Source organism: Malurus melanocephalus, unplaced genomic scaffold (assembly GCF_030028575.1).
Source record: "Malurus melanocephalus ecotype Western Australia unplaced genomic scaffold, MMel_1.1 scaffold_123, whole genome shotgun sequence".
Taxonomy (NCBI): Eukaryota; Metazoa; Chordata; class Aves; order Passeriformes; family Maluridae; genus Malurus; species Malurus melanocephalus.
This window is the reverse complement of record NW_026623355.1, coordinates 629,089-653,548: the sequence shown is the minus strand read 5'-3', so window position 1 is coordinate 653,548 and position 24,460 is coordinate 629,089. Positions and strand designations below refer to the sequence as shown.

The window sequence follows — 24,460 nt, the reverse complement described above, 5'->3', positions numbered from 1 at the left end:
AAGCGCCGGGGCCCTGTGACCCCGCCCCCTCCGCCGCAGCCGCACGTGCGCGGAGCGGCGCGCGGGCGGGGACTGTGTGGCAGGTTGTGCGCATGCGCTGTGGCACTGGAGGGCTGTGTGCGGTCCGTGTGTGAGGAGATCCCCTGGAGCTGTATAATAGCAGACGTGTATGATTATAGCTTTGAATAGTGAGAGACCTGTGTGATGCTCCATCTGTACAGAGGGATGGGCCGCCTGCCGTGCTGTGCAGTCCTCAGGCTCATTCCGTTCGTGCCTCAGGCTCCACCGGGCGGGTTTGCTCTCACCGCTGCTCTTCAGTACCTGCAGACACCATTTCTAACCCAGCTCGGGGCTGGCTCCAGCYTGGGTTTGAGAGGAAAGGCAGGCAGGGATGGAGGAATGAAACACGAGAAGGAAAGGTTCAAGGTTGAGTAARGGGAAGAGCAGAGGCAGAGTACCTCGTGCAAGCGAGGTATTTTATCTTAATGTTTATCCTACCTGCCTTTCCCTATCTTTACATGTTATATCCTGTCTATGCATATTCAGTACTTTTCTGCTCCATTTTACATAGAAAAAAAAAAAAACCTGTAGTATTTATGGTAGATTCACCTAGCAGTAATACCGATTTTAGGAGCTCTCAACACAGACACAGAGTCTTGTTTAGAAAGGAGACATGGTTTATTCTGGGTAGGGTACAAGGTGGAGGTTTCCACAAATCAAGCACACCAGGTGGTTAAAAAGTTATATCTTTACACAGTCAAATTGACATAAACTTGAGCTTGGGGACAGATAATTCGACTTGAAGACATCAACTAAACCTTTAYACACTTGTTAAGCCAGCAAAACAAATCCAGTGACAAATAAAGCATGCTAATGTCGAAAATCATAATAGGCAATTAGCATGCAGGAGGGGGACTGAGGAACGATTAAAATCCAGGACACAGTGCCCTGCGAAGTTTTGGTAACATTTGAAGGCATGGGACATAAGGCAACAGTCAGAAACATGCACAGAAAGTTCCACTTGAGCACGAAGAACTTTGCTGTGCAGCTGCACTGGAACAGRTTGCCCAGAGAGGTTGTGAAGTCTCCCTCACTGGATATATTCAAGAACTCTGTGTCACAATCCTCTGCCATGTTCTCTGGGATGACCCTGCTTGAGCAGGGAAGTTGGACCAGATGACCAGCTATGGTCTGTTCCAATCTGAGCCATTCTGTGATTCTGTGGAATGTGAACAAGAGTGTGCTGACAAAGGTGTAGAAGGTAAAGAGGAGTAACTTTGGCTGTGCATTCATTGCTCCACACATTTTGTGTTTTCACCCTGCTACCACTTTCCTCTCTGAGGAGAAATTACAAACACGTGWTAGGTGTTTGATATACTGCGCACCAGGTCTAGAGACGGGGCACCGGAAAGAGTAAACCGGGCCTCGGTGTTCTCTCATTTCTTGCTCCTGATCTCGCACATGACAAAAGAAAATCTTCTATAGACCAAATAAATAAACTCGGTTTGCGACCCCGGCCCGCCCCGCGGACGCTTCGCCTCTTGCGGCAGCGGGCCCCCTGCGCTCGCCGTAGCGCGCGGCTGTGCCCAATGGGCGCGCGGCGGGGTGCGCGGTGGCCATGGCGACGCGGGGACATGGGGCTGCTGCCGCCGCGCTGCTCGCGGTGCTGTGGGCGGCGCTGCCTCCCGTCCGCGGCTTCTCCGTCCCGCTCCAGCGCCCCGCTGACTGCGGCGCCGACCGCTACTTCGACAGCTCCCGCCTGGCCTGCGCGCCCTGCGGGGCTCACCAGCGGCAGAGCGCCGGCGGTGAGCGATGGGGAGGTGGCGCGGCCTCGGGGCAGGCGGGGCTCGGGCAGCTCCGCGCTGAATCCGCCCTCAGCAGCGGGACATGCACAGACGGGGCTCCGGCTGTGGCGGTAAAACAGCAGCCCGCAGGGTCAGGTCTGGCAAAGCCGCGAAAGGGCCAGGATCCCACAGAGACCTAAAAGGCTCCAGCGCAGCTGTGATGTGTCTGAGATTCGGCTTAGAGAAATGACTGTACATCTTCTATAATAATCTTTCCTCCAGCATTACAGGTGTTTGCGTCATCATCTGTAAGATTCCACAGGACCCTGAGTTTATGTTCTCAAACRCTTCTATAACTTGAAACTCCTTGTCAAAACGTGAAGGTCTGAGACAGTAAATGTCTGAGGTCCTCACGCTGTGCCCATGCTAGTGCAAGTCCCACACAGGAACTTGGAGCAGATACARCACACCTTGACWRTACTAAATGGCAAATACAGATAGYTGGTCTCTTTCTTTAGGGCATAAGRAGGTATTAAAGAGTCCATCTTTTATAAATGCACAGTCCAACAAAGGTGGTAGTTCCCTGTTTTGTGTTCAGAGACAAATTTGAGACTAAGACCCTTTTCTCTTTTCAGAACTGTTACCTCAGTCAGAAGCAGTGATGTGGATGGCTGTATTCACAACTGCTGTATACAAGCTGGTCACCTTTTCCACTGCCACCATGGTACCCTAAAGATTAATCCCATAGTTCACTTACAAAAAAAAATGCTGTATTTATTTTCAGATCCCTTGATAATATGGGTGTCTAGATCCATAACTCCCTTTTAGGTTGAATCTTCCTCTAAATCAAGGGCTTCTAGGAGAGAGAAATTCCAAGGACAGGTCAAGGTTTTTCTTTTTTTTTTTCGTGCAGCATCTGACTGGAACAGAGTAGCTAGGTGTCACTCAGTGCTGTTTTTATCTTGACTGAATTCCACTTGCAGTTGCCCATACACTCCCTGACTAGCTCCTCACTGTGGATTCTGCTTTCAAGACATGCCTAAAAATCTAGGTATTTTCACTCTGAATGTCACAACTCAAACCTTTTCATTGATCTAATCTAATTGGGCTTTTTCTTCTTTAGAATTAAGTATAAGTGGCTGATCACTTTGACAAATGTTTCTGTACAGCTGATCCCATTAGAATGTATTCTAGGGTTATAAAATTTTTCATAGAATTTTACATTACTTTTACCTGCACAGTTTAATAAGCTTAAGTAATAAAAGGAGTTTATTCATACATATAATCAGTTTCTGTTTGTAGAATGTGTTTGAAARTAGGGAGAGAAGTTCATGAAAGTGAGATTGGGAAAGTTCCTAAAAAAGAAAGTTGTTGAGCACTAGCTAATGGGCACTATGATGTGCCATGAAAGTAGTGTTTAATTTCACCCATAATGTTATGTTCTGTTCTCTCACTGAAAACCATTCATTATAAAGCTTGATCCCCATGTACAATTTTTAAYGCTTTGAGTTCAAAACAGCTTTTCATAAGTTGTATTTTGAAAACCCTTTGCATAGGAACACATTTTGGTTTTAGGACTGACTTCATATTCAAAACATAAAAACTATACAAATATATAATGCTGGTGTTTAGAGAGGATAGGCTGTGACAAGATTCAGATGGATTTAGATGTATCTATTATAGACCAAGTGGTAAAGTTTGGTTTGAAGAAAAAAAAAACACAAAACAAGCTCTGGGTCCCCATTCCACCCTGGTAGRTCAGTCAGCCTTGTAACAATTTCCTAAAACATCTGTGTGCAAACTGTAACATGGGCCTTTTTTAAAAAGCAAGATGATTTTCATGCACATGTCACTCAAATGTTTTTTGTGTCTATCCAATCCGTCTTGCTCTCTTGAGAACAACAGCAGTTGATCTTCGTATCCTGTTACAACCACTCCGTTTTATATAGATTAAAAGTGCATTTGTTTTGTTTTCTTCAGGTAGTTCCTGTGTATGTGAGCCAGGATACAGGATGGTTTCTAATAATGATGGGTTCTCTGTTAGTTGTGAAAAATGCCCAGAAAATATGGTAAGTGTTGAACTTTTCATGTTTTGCCATAATGACATAATAGTAATCATGATCATTGTGTTTTTTTCTAATTTTAAATTCCATCCTGACTGCAAGTTATTTTTCATTAATTTAAAGTATTTTTGCGTAATAGCCTTTGCTTGACAGTTTTTAAGACTGTGCTTGTAGGTAGCATTTTCTTCAATTTGGAAGTGTTTATTACTATTGTTTGGAGGCATTTTTTTATTACAAATTTGACCCCACAGACAAAATAAGAATTGTTTAAAATTCCTTCCACTGTTTTGCTGCTTTGCTTCATCCTTTCCCAGAGACCACAACTCTACAGAATGTTAAAGATACTTTTCAGCTCATAGGTATCTTAATTGATTATTTATATAAATCCTCTTATTGTAATATTTAGGCTGGATCTTCMTAGTCCTTGATACTTCATCTTCTTCAAAATGAGCTGCTCCTCATCTTGCTTTAATTATAATTATCTTTAACATTTGGGCAGTTATTTTTACCTTCTTTGACAATTTAAGTTTCAATTTTGTGTCGTATTCGCAGCACTGAGCCAGAAACACCAGGCTTAACTGGCTTTTTCCCACTATAGTAAATAAAGAAATGTTTTTCTAGCAAATCAACTTTTGAGGGTGAGGTCTTCCTGAATACTTCTTTCCCTTCAGTAACTATAGAGCTCTCAGGAGAYCAGCTTAGTTGCCTGAGTTAGGTGTTCATGGGCTAACGGGAAATGCAGGTAATTTCTCTCTCCATCTCCTTGCTGTGTTAGACAAAGACTTTGGCACATATYCTGTTGTATTGTGATCATTTGCTGTTTCTGTATTTCTCCTGCAGTTGGTGRTATTTGCCTCTGATCTACTGCCGAGGCTTTTGCAAAGATGAAATGATGATAGTGGAGAAGGGAGTAACTTCCAATCAGTAGCACTTGAGGATGAGCAGTTATCTTCATTTTCCTCAGTGCTTTTTATCTGTAGTGCAGTTACAGTATAAAATAAGTGTGGATGTGACCTGTGTGGTAGGTACACAATTCCAAGCAGTTACATAAACTGCTTCACTTAGAACTCCATTTCCATTTCTGTATATTTCTATGCAGTCATCTATTTATGCATTATTATGTTTATCCAGTGTAGGACCTCTGTTTCTCTTTTTAAACATTCTACTTTTAATTTTCACTGAAGGGTGTGAGCTAACAGGTTCAGGAGAGCTTAACATTTTTTTTGATCTCTCTCTGCATAGGAATTACTTTTGTCAGATTGTTTTGCTTTTTTTTCTCTTTAAAAACTTCATGAATGTTATCAGTGTTTTGTCAGAACACATTTTCTGGTAACTAATGGCTGGATAAGGCATTCTTCACAGATACTGGGTGATGTCTATATTTTTGAAAATTCTAATAGTTTTACGTTTTATTTTAGAGTGGAGTTACTCAAGATGGGTGGAATTGTATTGCTTGCCCCAAAGGCCTGACTCCAAATGGAAATTGTAAATGCCCCAATAACGAAATACTAGGTAAAAAAAATGCCAATTATGAGATGATAGCACTTGTTTTACATATTTGAGTTTACTACAATATGCTCTTCTGTTAAATACGAAAAAAAATTTACATATGTTTACATATCTAATATAAACGTTCAACATTCTTCTTGATTTCAATTGTCATTTCTGAAGGACAGCAGATAAATCTGTACCATTGCTCATTGCAATAAAAATTGTTATGCAAACATTCTGTAAATAAATACTGGTGTATCCCTTCTTTTAAGATCCTTGGCAATGGATGCAGTCATTAAAATTGAAATAAACCCAATGTCAATATAGACTATAAAAAAACATTACAATGTTTTGAAGTATAAAAAGCAGTAAAGGAATTATAAATAAAAAGGAATTATACCTACATGAGTAGGTGGAAGAGAATAGCCTGGGCAAACCAAGCCACAGAGCTGTGCATTGGTGTCAATGGACTTCACGCTTCCCTGAGACATCTGTACCTGTGACTTTCTGAGATGTGCTTCTTACCTGATGCTCTCTAGTAGTTTCASTAGACAGAAAAATAATGCTAAATTTTAATGTTTGTGCTAAATGGATTTCTGCTTATTTTGCATAGTAAAAAACGTAAGAGCAAAGTACAATTTTCTTCAATGGTGTAAAATATAAAAGCTCTTGGGGCCTTTCGTTTTCCTTATATTCAAAGACATGGAATGCCTATAATTCTTTGAATAGGTATTATAAATGTCCACTTCGGTTACATTTCCGATAGAGTATACTGGAGAATCACTATTTTCCAGATCAATAATTTTAAATTTTCCTAGGAATCTGGAAAACAGTGAATACCAATCTTYTTCCTTAAACTTTATGACAGTTACAAAATACATTCCAAGCCTTTATGGTAAAATATTAAAAGCAAAGTCGATTCCATAATTTGTCAGGAAGAACATTAGTATTGTAATTATTCAATTATCTGGTTTGGATTTTCTTTTTAATAAYTAGAKYTGAAATCTCTTGCCAGATGATTTARTTGGTGGAAGATGCAGTTTTGRAACTTGGAAATTGTGACTTTTCCAATCATCATTTCAGATGAAATTTATTTTTTTTTCCCAGTAATTTGCAAACTTGATGTTTTGAATATTTGCTTTACAGTGAGGCCTTTGTTTGGAATTTGATTCAGAATAAGTAACAGAGGAACAGCCAAGCTAGACGTGAAATGTTGCATTTCTCGTTAAAACTAAAATTCATGTGTGCGCAGCTAGAAACAATGAACACAAACATACATGAATGTGCATTTATAGTGGATATTATTTGCAAGTTGTGCCCTTAATTTTTTCAAAATTAGCCCTTGAATTTATTTTAGGTCTGCCCAGATGCTTTATTTTTTCACACTTTTCTTAACCCACGTGACACTTTGTATCAGGCATTTTTATCACAGTTGCTTTTTTTTCATACTTAGTGGAAAGAAGCATGGATGGCATTTTGCTTAATGAAGCACTGTGCATACACTGTAATGGAAGTGAGCAGTCATTCTCGGCTTCAGATGCATCAGGAAGTMGGTGGGTGTTCTTTGCCTTTTGTGATGATAAATTTGAACATGCCATGCTACATTTGAATGGAATATTTCTGATAAACAGACTGTATCTTTGAGATGGCATTTCTGAAGGCAGGGAATGGGAAATCCTAAACCTGTATCAAACCCAGTGTGTTTTGTGCTCACTSAAGTCCTTACATGACCAAAGCTTGTTTTTTTTTTGTCTTGCATTAGTGTGACTAAAAAACAGGCTTTGGATTGGAGGCAGAACAGAATTCTTTTTTTTGATAATTAATTATTAGATTTCTTGATTTCTTGACTTCACTGACAGTAGAAACAAATTGGTAATAACTTCTAAATTTCACTTCAAACTAGTGAAATTGCTGACACTGATTCCCAGCATGCTATGAAATCAGTTTTCACTGAGTACTAAATTTCATACTTAGCCACATTTTAAGTGCATTCTTTATATTTGTCATTCATAGGTGCATAAGATGTGAAAAAACATTCATCCAAGTGAGCAAATCTTGTGACTGCAGCAACCCAAACATTCTAGTAAGTAGAAGAATGATAATTGTACTGAAATTCCGAAAAAGAAAAGTTATTTTGACAAGTATATCAATACCCGTTTTTTTTATTCTTTTATTTCTTTCAGACTGGGGGATTGTGTTTCTTGGCTCAAGAAGGCCTACCCCCAAAGGGAGTTGCAACTGTTCGTTTTGCACAGCTAGTAAGTGGGTTTTTTTCTAAAACACTTTTAAGCTTTCTCATTACTTACTTCCAGTAAGTATTTTGCATTCCCATTCCTGGAAAACAAAGGKGGTACTTTGTTGTGTGATCACAGTGATTGTAAGGTCATTTGCATCAAGATAGTGTAGATATGGACTCCGAACAACCATTGTTCTAATGGAATAAGCCTTTAAAAATTCATGCCCCTATTGGAAGCTGCAAAAGGGATGTAATTTATGACTTTTAGTATCAAAACAAGTAGCATGTGGCCTTTTGCATTAATTGTGTGCATTTAAAGCATACTCTTGTATCACAAAAACATACTGAAGAGTCCCTGAGTGTCTCTGGTCTTTTTTACTACATAAAATTGGTTTGTGTTAATTCTTAAAAGAAGATTTAAGGGTTTTGTTTACTGCTTGATCTTAGAGCTTACAGAAGAAAATGGGCACCTCTAAAGTTTGAGATTGTGTGTGAAGTTGCTGAACTCTGAATTGGCTAATGAATGAAAATATGTTCTGTTGAGAAGAATGAAGGGGGTTTCATTGTTTTATCTAATGAACTTTCATTAGTTGTGAAATCTGCTCAAAGTTAGGACCGTTTTCCAAGTAGTTCTGAATTCAAGAAATGCTGTGTGACTAAGAAATGTATTTTGTTTTTAAATGAATTAATGTTAAAAGCTACTGCTTGAAAGAAAGTAAAAAGCAGTCTTCATTTTTTCCAATATCAAACATYGGTTTGCTTCCTGAAAATGCCACCTTCTAAATAATACTTCATTGAAAATATGTCTTTTCAGTCACTTAGAGTATGTATGAATGTTATGTGTAGTTCAAATGAGAGTAATTGTAAAAAGGAGCTAGTTCAAATGAGAGTAATTGTAAAAAGGAGCTGAATTAATTAATTTGGCAAATTTGATCCTGAGCTAGATTTACGATCAAGTCAACATCTTAACTTTGAAATAGTTAGTACTTCCCTTGTTCAGTAAAGACAACTTCTGTGTTACAGAATCTATATGCAAAGTTTAAATACTTCAGCTCTTGTCTGTATATTTTGTCTAATTTAGTGAAGTGAAAGAAATTATTGGGTTATCGTTGTGTTTTGAACTGATACTGCTTGATTGAGATGTTTACAAAGGATAGAAAGCTCTTAGAAAAAAAATGAGTAGCATCTTTTAGCTGACTTTTAGTTTTCCAGACTGTTACATTGTCGGTGAATTGTTGTGAGCAAAGACAGTGAAAAAGTTCTTTATTTACAGGGTATAACACTATCATCAGCATGGTTTCTGAAAAATCTGCAGTCCTCAGCCTCTGCCTGTTGGGTGAGTTTCATTATTATTTGCAGTTTGCTTTTTTTTTGTATAGAAGTGATACTTTATAAAAGCATGTCAATTTTATTTTTGGAAGTTACCTTGCTCATTTTTAAAGAATTTTATTTTGAGATGAGAATAGAGAATTATATATACAGAATACTTAGAAATATTGAGGGTTAGTCAATGTTAATGCAAGTCTACAGGGTTGGAATTTTCACCAGGTGAATGGTGTTAAAAAAAAAAAAAATCATTCAATATTTAGTGGTGTGTGACCTACTACCCGGTAGTATACCCATACATATAGATATTAATGAGCATATCTAGTAAGGGATCACTCAGAAAATTAACTTCTCTCATATTCAGTATTTACTGGCACCTGCTCTTTAGCTCTTACTTGATTTTCAGTTATTCATAGCCATTGAACTACCCTTTTTAGTTTTGCTTTGCTTTATGTATGCAGTGTTATTTACCATTATGTTGCTCTGGGTAACAGTAACCATGGGTGAAAGAGTGGCTGCAGCCACAGAATCACAGACACTTGTGAAGGGCGTGTGTCTCCTTTTTACCAACTCTGTTATCACACATGCTCATTTTCCTTCTGTCTTGCTCTCCTGAAGATTAGATTTTAACTTCTCAGGTTCTACTTTTTGTCCCTRTCTGTCACAATGCAAAGGGTTACCTAGCCTAGAAGTCTCTACAGTTCACAATATAGATTTTCAGAATTCTGCAATACACAAGCACACAGAGTCGTTATTTCCAACATTTCTTCATTAGAGATTACTACAAATTATTACTTGTAAAATGAGTATAGTTATGATCAGTAAAGCAAGTATATATGTATTCCAGTGGTGGCAGCAGTCCATAGTAGCAGCAGGCATACATTTCAGTATTACAAGTTGCTACGAAATGATAAAAAAAAGCAGCAAATGCACTTACAATTACCCATAGGTGTGTATATCATTCCCAATAGTACCAGTCCAATACTCAATAAACCACTCCCAGGAGTGGGGCCTCAAAATTGATGACAGATGAAGTTTCTCTTCAAAGATGACTGGAATTGCAGAATCTGGAGTCAGTCAGCCACCCCTAACCACAGTCTGATAACTTGTCTAGAGCAGCGCTTAGAAAAGTTTGTGTAGGGGGCGTCCTGTACGTGTTAGAGAGAGAGAGAGACGACAGGGGCAGATTCACTTTCCATTTCTATATCAGAGAGACATAAGGTGGCGTAGGATAACCCACCTGGAGCAGCCAATAGATTATACAGTGTTTTATATTCTCTCAGGCTAATTTGTGTTTTTTCCAGACTGTTTTTCTACTCTCATGTACAATARTCAATAGCAGTTGCCTATTCCTACTCTTTTGGAATGCTTTCCTTCTGCTAGACTCTTTCCCCTTTCCAGATCATAGGTTGCTGTTACATTTCCTTGGGTTTGTGCTTATTGATGTTATCTCAAGAGGTCTCTGAAATTCAGATACCCAGCTGCACTTCTCAAGGATATTTCAAGGATATTCACTTTCTCAGGATATTTCAATTCCCAAGCCTTGTTTCCAGACTGGCAGGTGTTGTCTCAGTCAGTGTTTCAGCAGACTTCTGTACAGAATTTTCCCAGATCACTTTTGTGGCTGCTTCCATCACCATCTCATATACACAGCTCTGAGATGTATTCTCCYACTGTTCCTGTTCTTTTTCACTGACCTCAGTTTATCCTGTCTGCCTCACCCTGCTCAGGGATTCTGAGGTGCTGCCTGAATATAATGAGCAGCTGCTGGTCTGACACACAAATGAGAGTGAGGAGGTGGCAGGTTAATACCAATACAGTGACCCCCTGCACACAGATGGCAGGTGTCACCTCCTTATATCACTTGGCACTGGTTTGTTTACCAGAATTGAATAAGTYACAAATACAACATAGTTTGGGAAGAGCAGAATAGAAGAAGTACTAAAATTGAAGGGAAGGTATTTACGCTACATGCATTTGTAGTTGTCAGTCTGAGGTCTTCGATGGAGTCATCTTTGCCCTACAGCCTAAGTGGTATTAAACATTTTGATTCTTACTTTGTTTTCTAAGTGCAGATTTTGGCATTTCTGTCATTTCATACCATCTAGCTGGTGCAACTAAAAGAAGCTGAAAAAGTAGAGTATTGATTTCATACTGTCATCTGTAGATCTATAAAAATATAGTACCTCAATACCTGAGACAAAATACTCGGTGTTGACAAAATGAAATTACTTCCAAGTAAAAACAAGGGCTTAGGAGTGGCTTCTTAAAAATAACATTAATTTTATGATTGCCTCACCAAAAGGAGGGGTAATTAAATAATTTTTTCTGTGTTCTTGTGTTTCTCCACTGCAGTTGTACTCTAATTTAACAGCATGCCAAGCTCTTGGAAATATGTGTGTGATGAATATGAACTCATTGAGTTCTTCAAGTACTGATGCTTGTGGTTTGTTTCAGTATATTTTTGTCAGTACAGCAAGGGTAGGCATCGTTCATTCAATACCCTACTGGTAAGTTGCCTTTTCCATGACTTTTGGTCTTTAATAGCCTTTTATGGAAATCGCTATTTGAAATGTTCTTTGATGAAAAATACTGTATTTCTTTAGAGAAAACACTGTCATTTTTTTCAGGAGGCATAATCTTCCATGGCTGTATTAYGGTGACCAACCAGGATTAGCATCCCAAGTGCTTGAGAAAAATAATTTTCCTACAACCTTCAGTTTTAAGGGAACAGATAAGGTAGGTGTTGGGTAATAGACAAAAGGAAGCATACATTAGGAAGAGGACATAATCACTTAAAAAGGTTTAGATTTATTATAGATGTGACTSTACTAAAAGTAAATTTTAGGCAGTTGGTGTAACAAAACTCAGTGTGGGATTTTATCAAAGAGGAAGGTGATACTTAAGTAAAATAGTGTCTAGTGAGATGATTTTACTGATCACTGTACACTTCTTTGCTCACACGTTTCCTTTGCTTACGCTCTGATGCCTACATTCTCATAAGGCCAAGATGTGCTTGCTTGAGTGGTCTGACCAGGGCACAAGGAACAAAGGGTGCACGCTTTTAAGTGTTCATTGTGTCCCCAAGGATCTGGATTGTCAGTGGTAAACTAGTAATTAGTTTTGACCCTGTCCTTTGTTTCAGAGTCTTGTTCACTTTCATCTTCATTAATCTTTTTTACATGTTTGAAATTGATACATCTTTTTGTCATATTTTGTGGTGAACTAATGGGAAAAAGAGGGGTAAAYGTAATGTGCTCTAACTTTACTGCCACCCTCCTGGTGTGCCAAAGTGCAGGGTCTTTTACTGACAAGTTGTSTGTGCCAGGTTTTATCACAACCCATTTATCAGCTCTGTAGCTGGGAACAGTTAATCGCTGTTAAGAGGTGTTYAACCCTTTCTGTTGCTTACACATACATTTCTCTCCCTATTTCATTTTTACCGGTTGTAATATTTTTGTTACAAATCTCTACAAGCTGATTGTATCAGAGATGGATTCAATATATTACTTCAGCTTTTCCCACTTACTATAGTGAATTAGAGAAAAAAAAAAAAAGAGAGGTGAGAAAAATAATTTTAACGTTAACAAAGCCAGATACCAGATATCCATCCCTGGGAGGGATGGACTGCTTAAGTAACTTGTTAACTGGCACAGTTAACAGAAGAAAAAGATTTACTATCTTTTTCATTGTAAAAGTAGAATAACTGGAGTAGATTATTCAAGTTCAGCTAATCACAGAAAATGGTTCTAGCAATAACCTGTTTGTAAGTTGTACTGTCTGGAGTTTTCTTATCAATTCAAAAATGAAATAATAGCCTTTTTTAGCCATATTCTACAAGACTGTGTTTTAAATTAAACAATGTTAAGGCAGCAGTAGTTTTAATAACTAAAATAATTGTTACTCCTCTTAACTGAATGTTCTGGAAACCCCCAAGATTCCAGTATAGTATATATTAGAAATTTGCATCGATTGCTGATTAATTGAGGGCATGTCTACATCTGTAGAAGTTCCTWTGGAACATTTTCTGTGTCACAAGTGAAGCTGTAGAAGAATGGTGTGTTTCTTTAAAAAGTTAAACTACTAAACCCATATTGAAAACAAAATCAAAAGGGGAAAAAATGAAGGATTGTGCTGAAAGTTTTAGGAAACATCAAGTGATTAGACAGAGTCTCTAAAAYGTGTATGTCCAGTTCAGGTCAGTTGCATCATTCTTTATCTTTTTTTCATCATCAGGATGTAAAGCTGAAATTTATTGCAGCGTCATTTGATGCAGCAGGAAACTTTCTTAAATGGCAAAGTTTGGAAGGAGGCATCTTACAGGTATGTTTGATTTTAATTATCTTTTCTTGATAACAGAACAATCTAAGTGCCTTTCGCCAAATTAAGACAAAAGCCAAGAGTTTGGTTATTACACTAATAACAGTTTATAACTGTAGAGSTAGGTTAGGGAAAATAGCCCTTTATTCTTGCTCACAATGATCTCTACAAAAYCAAAAGTACAAATTCTTCAACACTGTCTTCATTGGACCAATTTAAATTTGGCATATTGGAAAACTGAAAAATAGTGTTAGTCATTTAGAACCATCTATCTCTTTCTTCCATTCAGCATAGTTGCTCATGTGTCTTATTAAACCTCTTAATAGTCTCTTATTAAACCTCTTTTTCTGTTGAGAAAAGTGTATGCTTTAGCTCTGGATCCACATGTGTTTATAAATGATTCTATGAGTATGTCCCTGTTARATGTTGTCACCTATTTGCACACATCATGGGGGTGACAATCAAATCAGTGGTTATGTCACTGTCAAGGGAGGTAGGAAAGCTGATCTACCCCATTTTCTTTGCATTCTCTTGGGACTTTTTGACTTGCTTATTTATTTTGATTTTAAATATAGACTTTGGCCAGCATCTGCCCGTCTTTTTTGTAACAAAAAGTTATAAATACTTGCTGGGAGACTTTACATAGAAATGGGGAATACTGGCCAGAAGTACCCTTGGAGACTCCACCCTCAGATTTCAGGGACGCAGACATTCTACTTCAGCAGTACCATGCATATATAGTTAGGGTGTGAAAACTGCAAGTAAGCAGCAATTTGAAAGTTCAATAGCAATTAGCTTATCATAGAGAACAATTGGCAGCTGCATCATGTTGCAGAATAGAATTTATTTAGCAGTCCAGTGGTGATCTAGGCACTCTCAGTATTTCCCTAGGCAGACAACAATAGAAACACCAGCAAGAACAATTGGGAATTGTTGATCCCTTTTTCTGTTGGAGCACATCACTTCAAATGCTGCAGTGTCTACAGAAGAGCAGCTGACATTCAGGATTTATTTTGTTTTTGTCTCAGGATGAACCATCTTGTGTCTGCATCTCCAGTTTTAAGGAAAATTAGTGTCTGAGATTACAGGTTACTAATATAGTTACATGCATAGAAAATTATATATTCTGACATAGAATTGAAGGTTTTTTTGGGCCCATTTATTTTCTAAGACAAAGCTTTACACAGCTATCAAGAGCCAATGGGAAAGAAATAGCTTTTCCATTCAAAGCCTCTTTTAATGTAATAGATTGTGCATGATGATAAGTCATCACAGTGCTAAAGCGCTTTCAATGCATAATTGTAGCAATTCCCACAATTTCAGTTTCACACTAATAGAATTGCGTTTTATGCAAATTTAGGCTTGATTTTCATTCTGGGAAAAAGGCTACACCCTCCACTAAATGCCATCCTCATTTAATTAGAATTTGGACCATTTTTTCCTGGATTCAGCTGAATCTGCTGGTTTTCGCTGAAGTGTTGTATTAAAAAAAGAAAAAAGATCTTTCACTTGCTATAACTTTGATCCTCTGAGAATGCTAGCTTAAGAGAAAAAGGGCAATATGAATGTGGACTTCTTTTGTTATATGACTCTTGAATTTAGTAGAAGCCACTAATAGAGCTTGAGGCAGCACAGTTCATTGAGCAGTCAGTGCACAGAAAGATTATTCTTGCCTGTTTGSATGCTGCTGTCCACAGATTTCAGTGATGGAACTGAAAAATACTATGCAAGTACGAATAAGTTAAACCAGCATTTTAAGAACACCAATATTAGTGCAATAAATAATTGTGTTTATTCCAAAATCAATCCTTCTCTTATTAAAAATAAAATAAAATTTTATTTGTGATAACTGTGAATACATGAGTCCTTGAAGGTCTAAAATACTTCTCATATGAGAAAGAAATACCTTTGAATTAACCTAATTATAACTATGTTTTATTCAGCTTTGTCCTGATACCCAAACTAAAYTGAATGCAGCTTATACTTTTGGAACAACTTATCAACAAAGTGTAAGTAAAATATAAAATGCTRTTTTTAATTTTTAATTCAGCTGGTTTATGTTTTATTAGTTACTCAGTGCATATTGAAGTATGTCTGGAGCTTAGGCTTAAGCTGCAGTATGAAATTCTTGTGAAATTGAGTGAARTAAGTGTGGAGATTTTAAAATTTAACTACATCACAAAACTTGTTAACTACATAGCRTAATCACAATAAATTAAACTGGCATTTGTATTCGTGAAGTTGTTGCCTTAACAGTGGAAAAATGCTGTGCCTGAATTGTGACATCCATATGCTTTGTATCGTATCTCCAATTTTTCTACCCCTGTTTTTGGCCAGGTTTTTTATGTAAAGAAGACAAATCCAATCATCCATCCCTGTATATTCCCCTTATCTCTTTACTGTATGCCCTGATTTCAGTGAATTCAGTATAGAGATTAAAAACATATTTAAACTGAACTGGTGACTTACCAGAGGAAAGAGACTCTTTAGCTGTCTTAACTATGAAAAAAAAAATGTTAGAGTTTTCACACCTTACTAAACACCAGGAAAGGAAGAGAAGATAGATCACTAAATTATGTCAGCCACAGAAATGGTTCTGCCAGTGATAATTCATTAATTTTTGTCACTTWATGTGTTAAATGGGAAGGTGGTAGTCTGTTTGGCAGAGGAGTGGAGAAAGAATCATCTTTATAAAACTYCATGTGTGCACAGTGTCTCATACCTATTTATTAATATTGTTTGTTAACTCATTGAAAACTGTTCCCCACATTTTGTTTTGAAGTGTAAAAATGTATAAACTGTGGCTGCTATTTGGGTGGTGTGAAAGTCTGGTAGGGTAATAGCTGTCAAAGCTTAGTCTGAGAAATTTRAAGTGTTTACCAAATAACATTTACAAATCCTTTTAAAGTATTTTTACTCCTCCGTATTGTTTAATGTTGATGAATACATATTTCATTATTTCAGACAGAATGAAAACATGTTTTGTTTAGGRTCATTGAACTAGTCAAGTATGGGCTTATTTTTTCTTTTTAAAATTTTAAGTATTTGATATTGAGTTTCTATTACCTGGTGTTAAATATTAGTGAGAAGTAGTATTGTTGGGTTTGAATAGATGTATCAATAACTTATCAAGTATTTTTTAATATAATTATTTTCATCCATTGTCTGCATTACTCTTTTTTTTTCCCTGTGGCTTTGGAAAAAACATGGCTGACAAATTATGAGTATTCAAAGAGGCATGGTTGTTTGCATTTGCAAAAAGTTGCCTACTTTCACATCTAATTTCTTCATACCATCAGAGAGTGGTTGAGGTAGTCAGGGACCTCAGGTCATCTTGCCCACACCCCTGCTCAAGGCGGGCAATGTAGAGGAGATTGCCTGGGACAATATCCACGTGGGTTTTTATGTCCAGGGAGTGAGACACCACAGCCTCCCTGGGCAAACTATGCTTGGTCCCTGTCAGTGCTTGGTCCCTCTGACAGTGAAAATCTGTTTTCTGATGTTCAGAGGGAACCTCCTGTTTCAGTTTATGCCCATTGCCTCTGGTCTTGTCRCTGGCCACTGCTGAAAAGAGCCTGCCTCTGTCTTGTACACCCTTCCWTGAACAATATTTCATATTTATAAGATTCCCCTGAGTCTTCTTATCTCCAGGCAAAAGAGTCTCTGCTTTTCCTCACAGCAGAGATGCTTCATTGTATCCTCACCATAGTGGCCTTTGCTGGACTATAACTAGTAGCTTCATTWCTCTCTTGTACTGGTGGGCCCAGAACCAGATTCATGGTTCTCCATGACTTCAGCACTTATGTTTCTTGACTTTAAAGTTTACACTGTTTTAAATATAATGTCTGTAAGGTTTACTATGATATTGTTTCCAAATCTTTTGAAAAATGTTAAGAGCTTCATTCTCACCATTAGTCATTCTAGTTAATTGCAATAATTTCCAAGTTTGTATAAAATCATTAGTTCTRTGTAATTGCTTGCAGATAGCTAGAATGCCTTGTCTATCAGTACTTCAGTAAAGTATTTGACACCGTTTCCCACAGCTTTCTCGAGGAGCTGGCTGCTCGTGGTTTGGACACTTTTTACTGGGTAAAGAAATGGCTGTATGTCAGGCCCAGAGGTGGTGAATGGAGCTAAAAACAGCTAGYAGCTGGTAACTAGTGGTGTTCCCCWGGGCTCAGTACTGGGGCTGGTCCTGTTTAACGTATTTATTGATGATCTGGACAAGGGGATCARGGGCACCYACAGCAAGTTCGCAGATGACACTAAGTTGGATTGTTGATCTGCTGGATGGGAGGGTTCTGAACAGGCTGCATCAACGGGCTGAGGCCAGTGGTGTGAGGTTGAACAAGGCTAAGTGCYGGGTCCTGCTCTTGGGTCACAACTTCATGCAGTGCTCAGACTTGGGGAAGAGTGTCTGGAAMGCTGCCCAGCAGAAGATCTGGAGTTGCTGGTCAACAGCCAGCTGGTCAARCATGAGCCAGTGCATGCCCAGGTGGCCAAGAAGGCCAATAGCAAGAATTGTGTGGCAAGACCAGGGCAGTGACTGTCCCACTGCACTGGGCAGAGGTAAGGCCACACCTSGAATGCTGTGTCYGGTTTTGGGCCTCTCRCTTCAAAAAGGACATTTGAGGTGCTGGAGCAAGTCCAGAGAAGAGCAGTGAAGCTGGTGAAGGGTCTGGACTGAGTCTGAATGAGTCTGATGAGAAAAAATGAGGGAACTGGAGGTGTTTAGCCTGGAGAAAAGCAGTCTCATGGTGAACCTTGATTCTGTGACTCTGTCTTTGGTGAAGAAGTGGGACAGATTCCACAATAATTTTGTAGGGAAGGGATCCACAGCTTGACAAAATAAGTAAATGGTTAAAGTGATCTTTTTATTTTAACTTTTTTTTTTCTTGTAGTGCAAAATTTCAGTTTCTAAGATTTTGTTGGATTTTGCTAATCCAGTCTTTTATGACCTCTTCCTTGAATATAATGGTGGCAATGGACAACAACATCTTTGGGCTGTGCCAGTTTTAAATTTGAATCTTCAATACAATGAAAAGTTTGTTAATCAAGGTAAGATGGTGATAGTAACATCTCTGTGGATTTAAACAATCTGAAAACCTCAAATAGAAATAATCAATATTTATTACTGTTCCTGTGTTGTTTTCAAAGTTACCACAACACATAATGTTTCCATTTAAATTTTTTAATACTTAGTGGGCAAGTTCTGATAGTTTAACTGCAAGCTTTGGTTCCATATACCATTCCAATCAGTAATATACACAAATAAAATAATCTTATTATATATTTGTTTGAGTTGAAAAATAAACAATTTTATATCCTCACTAGTTACTATATGTTATACAGCCACATGTGTTGTTTCTAATGCATTTAATTCTTTTTGTGTGTTGCATCATATGTGTGAAACTCAYGTTTTTTCATAGGCAGTAATATGAACAACTGGCTTTTGACTCGTCGATTTTTTTTGGTGGATGCACTTAGCGGAAAAGAGAATGACTTGGGAAAACTGCCAAGGGTAATTCGGATTGCTAGCAAAATAACAATAAGGTGACTAATTCTTATAATACACTGTACATAAAAAGTAAAGCCAATTTTGTACAGTCTGCATTTTACTGTCTTAAAAGTTGTTTTATCATGCAGTTTCTAATATGTGTAATATGTAACATGTGCTGCTTTTTTCATTGCTTATTTGGAAATGGCATGAATTTTCATAGGTTGTTCTGATGAATGAGAGAAAGCAACGATGACTTAAGAGAGTTAAAATCCCCTTGATTCCCTCTAGGTACAAGGACCAGACCATGTTTGCATAGTGCAAGTTAGCAGGTATTCAGTTGCCTCTTAAAGCAGGTGTGGTCTGGAAAGACCTAAAAACTCCTCTGTTAATACTTCTTCAGTGTGTGTGTGTTGCTGACTATACAATGATGTTATTTCATACTCCATATTCTTTTTTGCAGTAATTTTACAACCTGCCTATTCTGTTATATGATCCAGAATAGGCCTGTAGTAATTTAACTGAAAYTGTGAGACCACCTGTTAGGGTCATTACTGTTTGCTCAGCTCAGCTGGAATATATTTTGGAAGAAACTTYTTTTCTCCTTCTTTATGTATTGTCCTCCTCTGAGATTCAGACAGGTAAAGATTGATTCAGGTATTTTCCTACAAATAAACAGTCCTTCCCTTGTTTTTATATGTTTGTGTACTTGCCTTTGTATGGCAAGTACAGTTGCTTTTAAAATGTGGAGTGCCATGTCATTGGGTTAGCAATTAACATTTTGTTGATCAGGKTGTTCAGTTTATTTAGTATTTTCTTGTAAGTACAAGTTTCAGTGATTGGTTTCCATGTACTCATCCATTTCTTTTTTTAATTAAAAAATCATACTCTATTTCTGCAGTATTCGTCTGGTACCCCATACACAGAGAGGAACAATCTACCCTCCACTAATTACTGTCRCTTACACAGATCTGCTTATCCAAAATCCTGAAACCCAGAGTGTGACGGTGAGATCTTTGTGCTACCTTAGCTATACTTTTAGTTCTGTAGGAATTYCAGTTTTTGGCAGTGTGTTATGAAAATCTAATAAGCAGTTTCTAGTTCTGTTCATGCACATTTGAAAGAATTACAAATAGGTATATCTGGTAAGTTGCAGATAGCAGGCACCCATCCCCAGCGTTAGTGCTGGTAAAATCTGCAGTAAGAGTAGCTTAGCACGTGCCAGTACTAAGCCTGGCACCAGACCACACTAAATCATATGCAGTAAATAAAGATGTATGTTGTACTTGTGTAATAGCCCTACATGGGAATTCCCACCAACTAAAACTGTGAAAACTACCACTGTCTGTAATGGTTGTAACATATCAAAATTTTCATACATTTTTATTGTTTGTGTTTTAATATTCAGGTTTCTTTCTCAGTCAGCTATGAAATGAATCAGTCAGAGGCTCAGATTCAGACTGATGTAAGTTGTAATTCCCTTTAATTTGTTGATATAATGGTTTACTTCTGTCGTGTGGGTTTTTTTTAAACTTGCAAATAATTTTTGTTATTTTCAGATCGCATTGGGTGTGTTGGGTGGACTGGCAGTGTTATGGTCTCTTCTCAAGACTGCTGGCTGGAAGAGGCGGACAGGAAGCTCTATAATTGACTTGCAGGTATAAACAGCTGGAAAACTGAAATGGGACATCTCATCCTCTCTTTATGGTCACCTTTGCGGTTGTCCCTGTGATTATAGCTATTTCTTTTCTTAAGGTAACTGAAATAATTTCTAGCCTAGCTGGATAGAACTGTGCCCTGGAGTTAGGCCCACCTGAGGAAGCAGGTTTTCACATTCTTTTTGATTCTGAAATTGTCATTCAGGAAGTGTTGCTGCTAAAAAGAAGGGTATTTACAGAGCTATTCTGATCAGTTGAGTGGACTTAGTTTTCAGATTAATTGTTCTTTGAACAAAGACCAGCATGTAGGAGTTTCAGCTAGTGAATATACCATTAATATATAATCACAGTGGATAACTTTTGTTCAGGGCTACTTTTCAATAGTAGAGTTTCCTAAGTGAGCTGCGTAACATTTTATATGAATGCCTTATAAACATATACATTACTTAATTAGCTTTACAGATCTCTACAGCATGTTTTTATAATTGCAGACAGTTTTCAAGTTCTTACTGTTCTATGCTGGAGATCTTGCCAACGTCTTCTTTATCATCACAGTGGGCACAGGGATTTATTGGCTTGTRTTCTTCAAAGTAAGTGTTTTTCCAGATTTGGATGTTATGAAAACCTAGTAATATTAAATATATTTTTACATTAACATTAATTTTCTTTTTTCTTTTTTTTTCCCCTTTCTTGTCAGACTATTGAGGCAAGTTCTGTATTATGGTCTGGTTTGTGTGCTTAAATTTTGTGTTCACCTGTTTCTTTTCCTTTGGGTTCATTTTACTTGCAGTTTGTTTAATAGTCACTTAAAATATTTTACATATTCAAAATGATTGCACATTGAATATTGATCTTTTTCTGTAAAAGCTTATTCACACTTAAGTGTTTATTACATTGTCACATATGCCAGATGTCTGTTTCAATGTARCTTCTCAATTACAGGCTCAGCAGTTTGTATCTGTCCTTTTACCTCTTCCATCTCAAGAAGAAGATTTTGTTACATACATAGCATGTGCATTCAGTTTAAAGGTAAGTAATTTTTTCCTCACCATAAAATACATGTCAACATGCTTCTGTATATTTTCAGTAGGCTTGTTTTTAAATATCTTGTACAATTATTAGTGTCTAGATGTTATGTCCTAATAGTTACATTTTTCTGAGAATTTAGTCATTTTTCTGTAGAAATTGATTTTGTGGAGTSCTTATAGGAAAACAAATGTCTCAAGAAGATTATAAGAGACTGAAAAATCTTTCTTTCAAGGATAGAGGTATAAARAAACCCAAATAAAATAGCATCATATCATGAAAGCAAGCACTTTCTTTTAAAGCAAAATCTAAGTGCTGTGAGTTCCTGGCTAGGAAGAAGGCAGATTCAAATAATTATGTTCAAATATGTAGAATTCTGGGATCGCTCTTCTGTCTTCATGACACATACAAATGTTGTATAAATTATGTGTATTATATTGAATTGGAATTCGTAATACAGGTTCGTATGTTATGGGGAAATACTTAGTTCTTTTAATTTTGTTCTTTGCTGTATCTTCTTCATAATTTTGGACATTGTCGCATAACCTACCATTATTCCAAACTTAAAAAAACAAAAAAAAAGAATCAAAAGTTGGTAATAAAGTTACARTCTCAAGTATAGTCAAGATAGCACTTGTTATGTTTAATGATTGATCTGTTCAAGACTTTTTCTTCATCTTTGTCTGTTGTGCTTACTTGTGTTTCTCCTKTTTCTCTCTTAGGCTCTTCAATTTTTGCACTTGCTGGTTTCACAACTTGCTATTGATATTTTCTTTATTGACTGGGAGAGACCTAAGGGCAAAGTTCTTAAAGCAGTTGAAGGTAACTCAAACTATGCTTGTTTGTATAAACATCTTTGGTTAAATTCAGATATCATTCTCAAGTATTAAATTTTAGAGATTTACTGTATGTACATTTTTTTAGGTGAAGGTGTTRTTAAAAGTGCTGCTGCACCTGTGAGCATATGGAGGACATACTTTATAGCAAATGAATGGAATGAAATTCAGACCGTGAGGAAAATAAATCCTCTCTTTCAAGTGCTGGCAGTTCTTTTTTTTCTGGAGGTATTATTATTATTATTATTATTATTATTATTATTATTATTATTATTATTATTATTATTATTATTATTATTATTATTATTATTATTGTTATTTCATAATTCACAGCCAGAGTGTCACATAAGGGTCTGATTTTTAATTCTTGTATTCTGTGTGGTAATAGGGAATCCCTTTAAATTCACTTGAAGTCATTTAACTTAATAAAATARTTATTTTAATATTTTTTTTWATTTAAATGTATGTATAAGTCATTGCAATATTACTTTAAGGAAGACTWAAAAAAAATCCAACCTTTAAATACCTTGGAGACCTCTGTTAGTTTTGTTTGAATTTTTTTAAGGTAATGAGTTACCTTAAAGAGCTTAAGAGACTGATAAATCTGTGTACACACTCAATTTTTTATTTGCCTACGAGCTCCCTCCTGCCACAGTCTACAGCTTTATTTCTGATTTYATTTTTATCTGAACTGAGCTTCCTTCCTGGTAATTTGCTACAGTGCCCTTTTAGAATGCAGGAAATTAAATGTGCCAGTTCTGTTCCTGATGGCAGTATGCCTTCAGTTACAGCTTCAGGATACATGATAAACTGTGTTTTAGCTTTTAAAAAATATTTTGGTTTGTTTCTTTTATAGTTTGGTAATTTTTTCTATTTTGGGAAGTATTCTTAAAGCATGTAGCATTTAGTTGTTTTTGTGAGGTTCTTATACATATTTTAATACTTCTATTCAATTTTATATGTCTAGTTTAAATTTTTTATTTTAAATTAATTAATAAAAATCCCGGAAGTTTCCTCATTCACTATGTGAACATTTTTGCTGTTGGTAAAACCAAACCAGGACCAATTTAGGTTCCATGTTACAAGAGAGGAATGTGAGAAAAGAGAGYCCCTCTTCTTACTGCACTCTGCAGCTACCTGAAAGGAGGGTGTAGTGAGGTGGGTGTGAGTCTCTTTTCCCAAATAATAAGCAGTAGGACTTGAGGAAATGACTATCAGGAAATGGTAAGTGTATTTTGGTGCAACTTCAGTTGTGAAAGGTTTTCACTTCTTAAGTGTTTCAAGACATAATGTTCCTCTCATCTTTTTTATTTTGGAACTTCTTCTAGATTTTTTGTTTTAAACAGATTCAACCATATAGACAGTGGAGGCAAATAAATTTCCATTCAATAAAAACAAAAAAAATCAAGTCTTTTAAAAGTTGCAAAGCATTAAAAATTTGCTTTAACACTGGAATACATAGGACCAAAGAGCTGTAATTTGGCAGAAATTATATCCCTATGCAGTACAGCAGTAGAATCTTTTGGAGTTTTTCAGTAACACACAACACTGACTTTTTGTGAGATTTAGCTGCACATTTTGTAATTTGTGTATCAACCAATATGTGTGCAGGTTATGTTTTAATTATGTTTCTCAGTAATAACACTGGATTACACAAGTGAGCTCTGTCATAGTGAACATGCTACTATTCCCATGTCCATTTTTCATGTTTTTTTCTTACTTCCTGTTATGATGGAAACAACAGGATTGTAATTAATACTATTCTCTGTTCTCAATATACAGTTGTCTCTGATTGTTATATTGACCTTCTTATCTCTTCAGGTGGTGGGATTTTCAAACTTGGCTTTAATGGATGCCTCTTCCAGTCTTACAAGAAGCAGTGAGAGCTATGTAGCTCCTTGGAGCCGCATTTTAAGATTTGGTGTGTCTGCTGCACTCTGGATAGCCATTGCCATCTTACAGGTATGTGAAACACATGACATCCTTAATTATCATTTTCAGGCTAGTTCTTGGAAGCTAGAAAAAAAATCACTAGGCTGTCCAAATTGCTTATCATAGCATTGGGTATTTTCTTAACTGTTATATTTAGTTGTTTTAGCATAGTACACCTTYTAGACTCAAAATGAATCTTCTGAGATATGAGACATCTCACTTTGGAATGAGAATTGTAATCCTCTCAAAGATATGATTTTATGCAAATACTTGGTTTGGTTTTGAACAACT

General features: G+C 36.9%; 1 protein-coding gene across 1 annotated transcript in view; it reads left to right on the top strand.

Annotated features, from left to right (window-relative positions):
• The first annotated feature begins 1,614 nt into the window (after positions 1-1,614).
• TMEM67 (transmembrane protein 67) overlaps positions 1,615-24,460 on the top strand; it is a 30,796-nt gene continuing 7,950 nt past the window's right edge. The window contains exons 1-21 of the mRNA XM_057370349.1: positions 1,615-1,805; positions 3,765-3,853; positions 5,266-5,359; positions 6,792-6,891; positions 7,352-7,421; positions 7,522-7,596; positions 8,848-8,910; positions 11,256-11,410; positions 11,531-11,639; positions 13,137-13,223; positions 15,164-15,229; positions 18,122-18,278; positions 18,650-18,773; positions 19,619-19,724; positions 20,126-20,182; positions 20,277-20,375; positions 20,867-20,965; positions 21,318-21,404; positions 22,124-22,223; positions 22,326-22,465; positions 24,059-24,199. Coding sequence (XP_057226332.1) covers positions 1,619-1,805; positions 3,765-3,853; positions 5,266-5,359; positions 6,792-6,891; positions 7,352-7,421; positions 7,522-7,596; positions 8,848-8,910; positions 11,256-11,410; positions 11,531-11,639; positions 13,137-13,223; positions 15,164-15,229; positions 18,122-18,278; positions 18,650-18,773; positions 19,619-19,724; positions 20,126-20,182; positions 20,277-20,375; positions 20,867-20,965; positions 21,318-21,404; positions 22,124-22,223; positions 22,326-22,465; positions 24,059-24,199 — 2,205 coding nt within the window. The 5' untranslated portion in view covers positions 1,615-1,618. The remainder of the gene's footprint in view (positions 1,806-3,764; positions 3,854-5,265; positions 5,360-6,791; positions 6,892-7,351; positions 7,422-7,521; positions 7,597-8,847; positions 8,911-11,255; positions 11,411-11,530; positions 11,640-13,136; positions 13,224-15,163; positions 15,230-18,121; positions 18,279-18,649; positions 18,774-19,618; positions 19,725-20,125; positions 20,183-20,276; positions 20,376-20,866; positions 20,966-21,317; positions 21,405-22,123; positions 22,224-22,325; positions 22,466-24,058; positions 24,200-24,460) is intronic.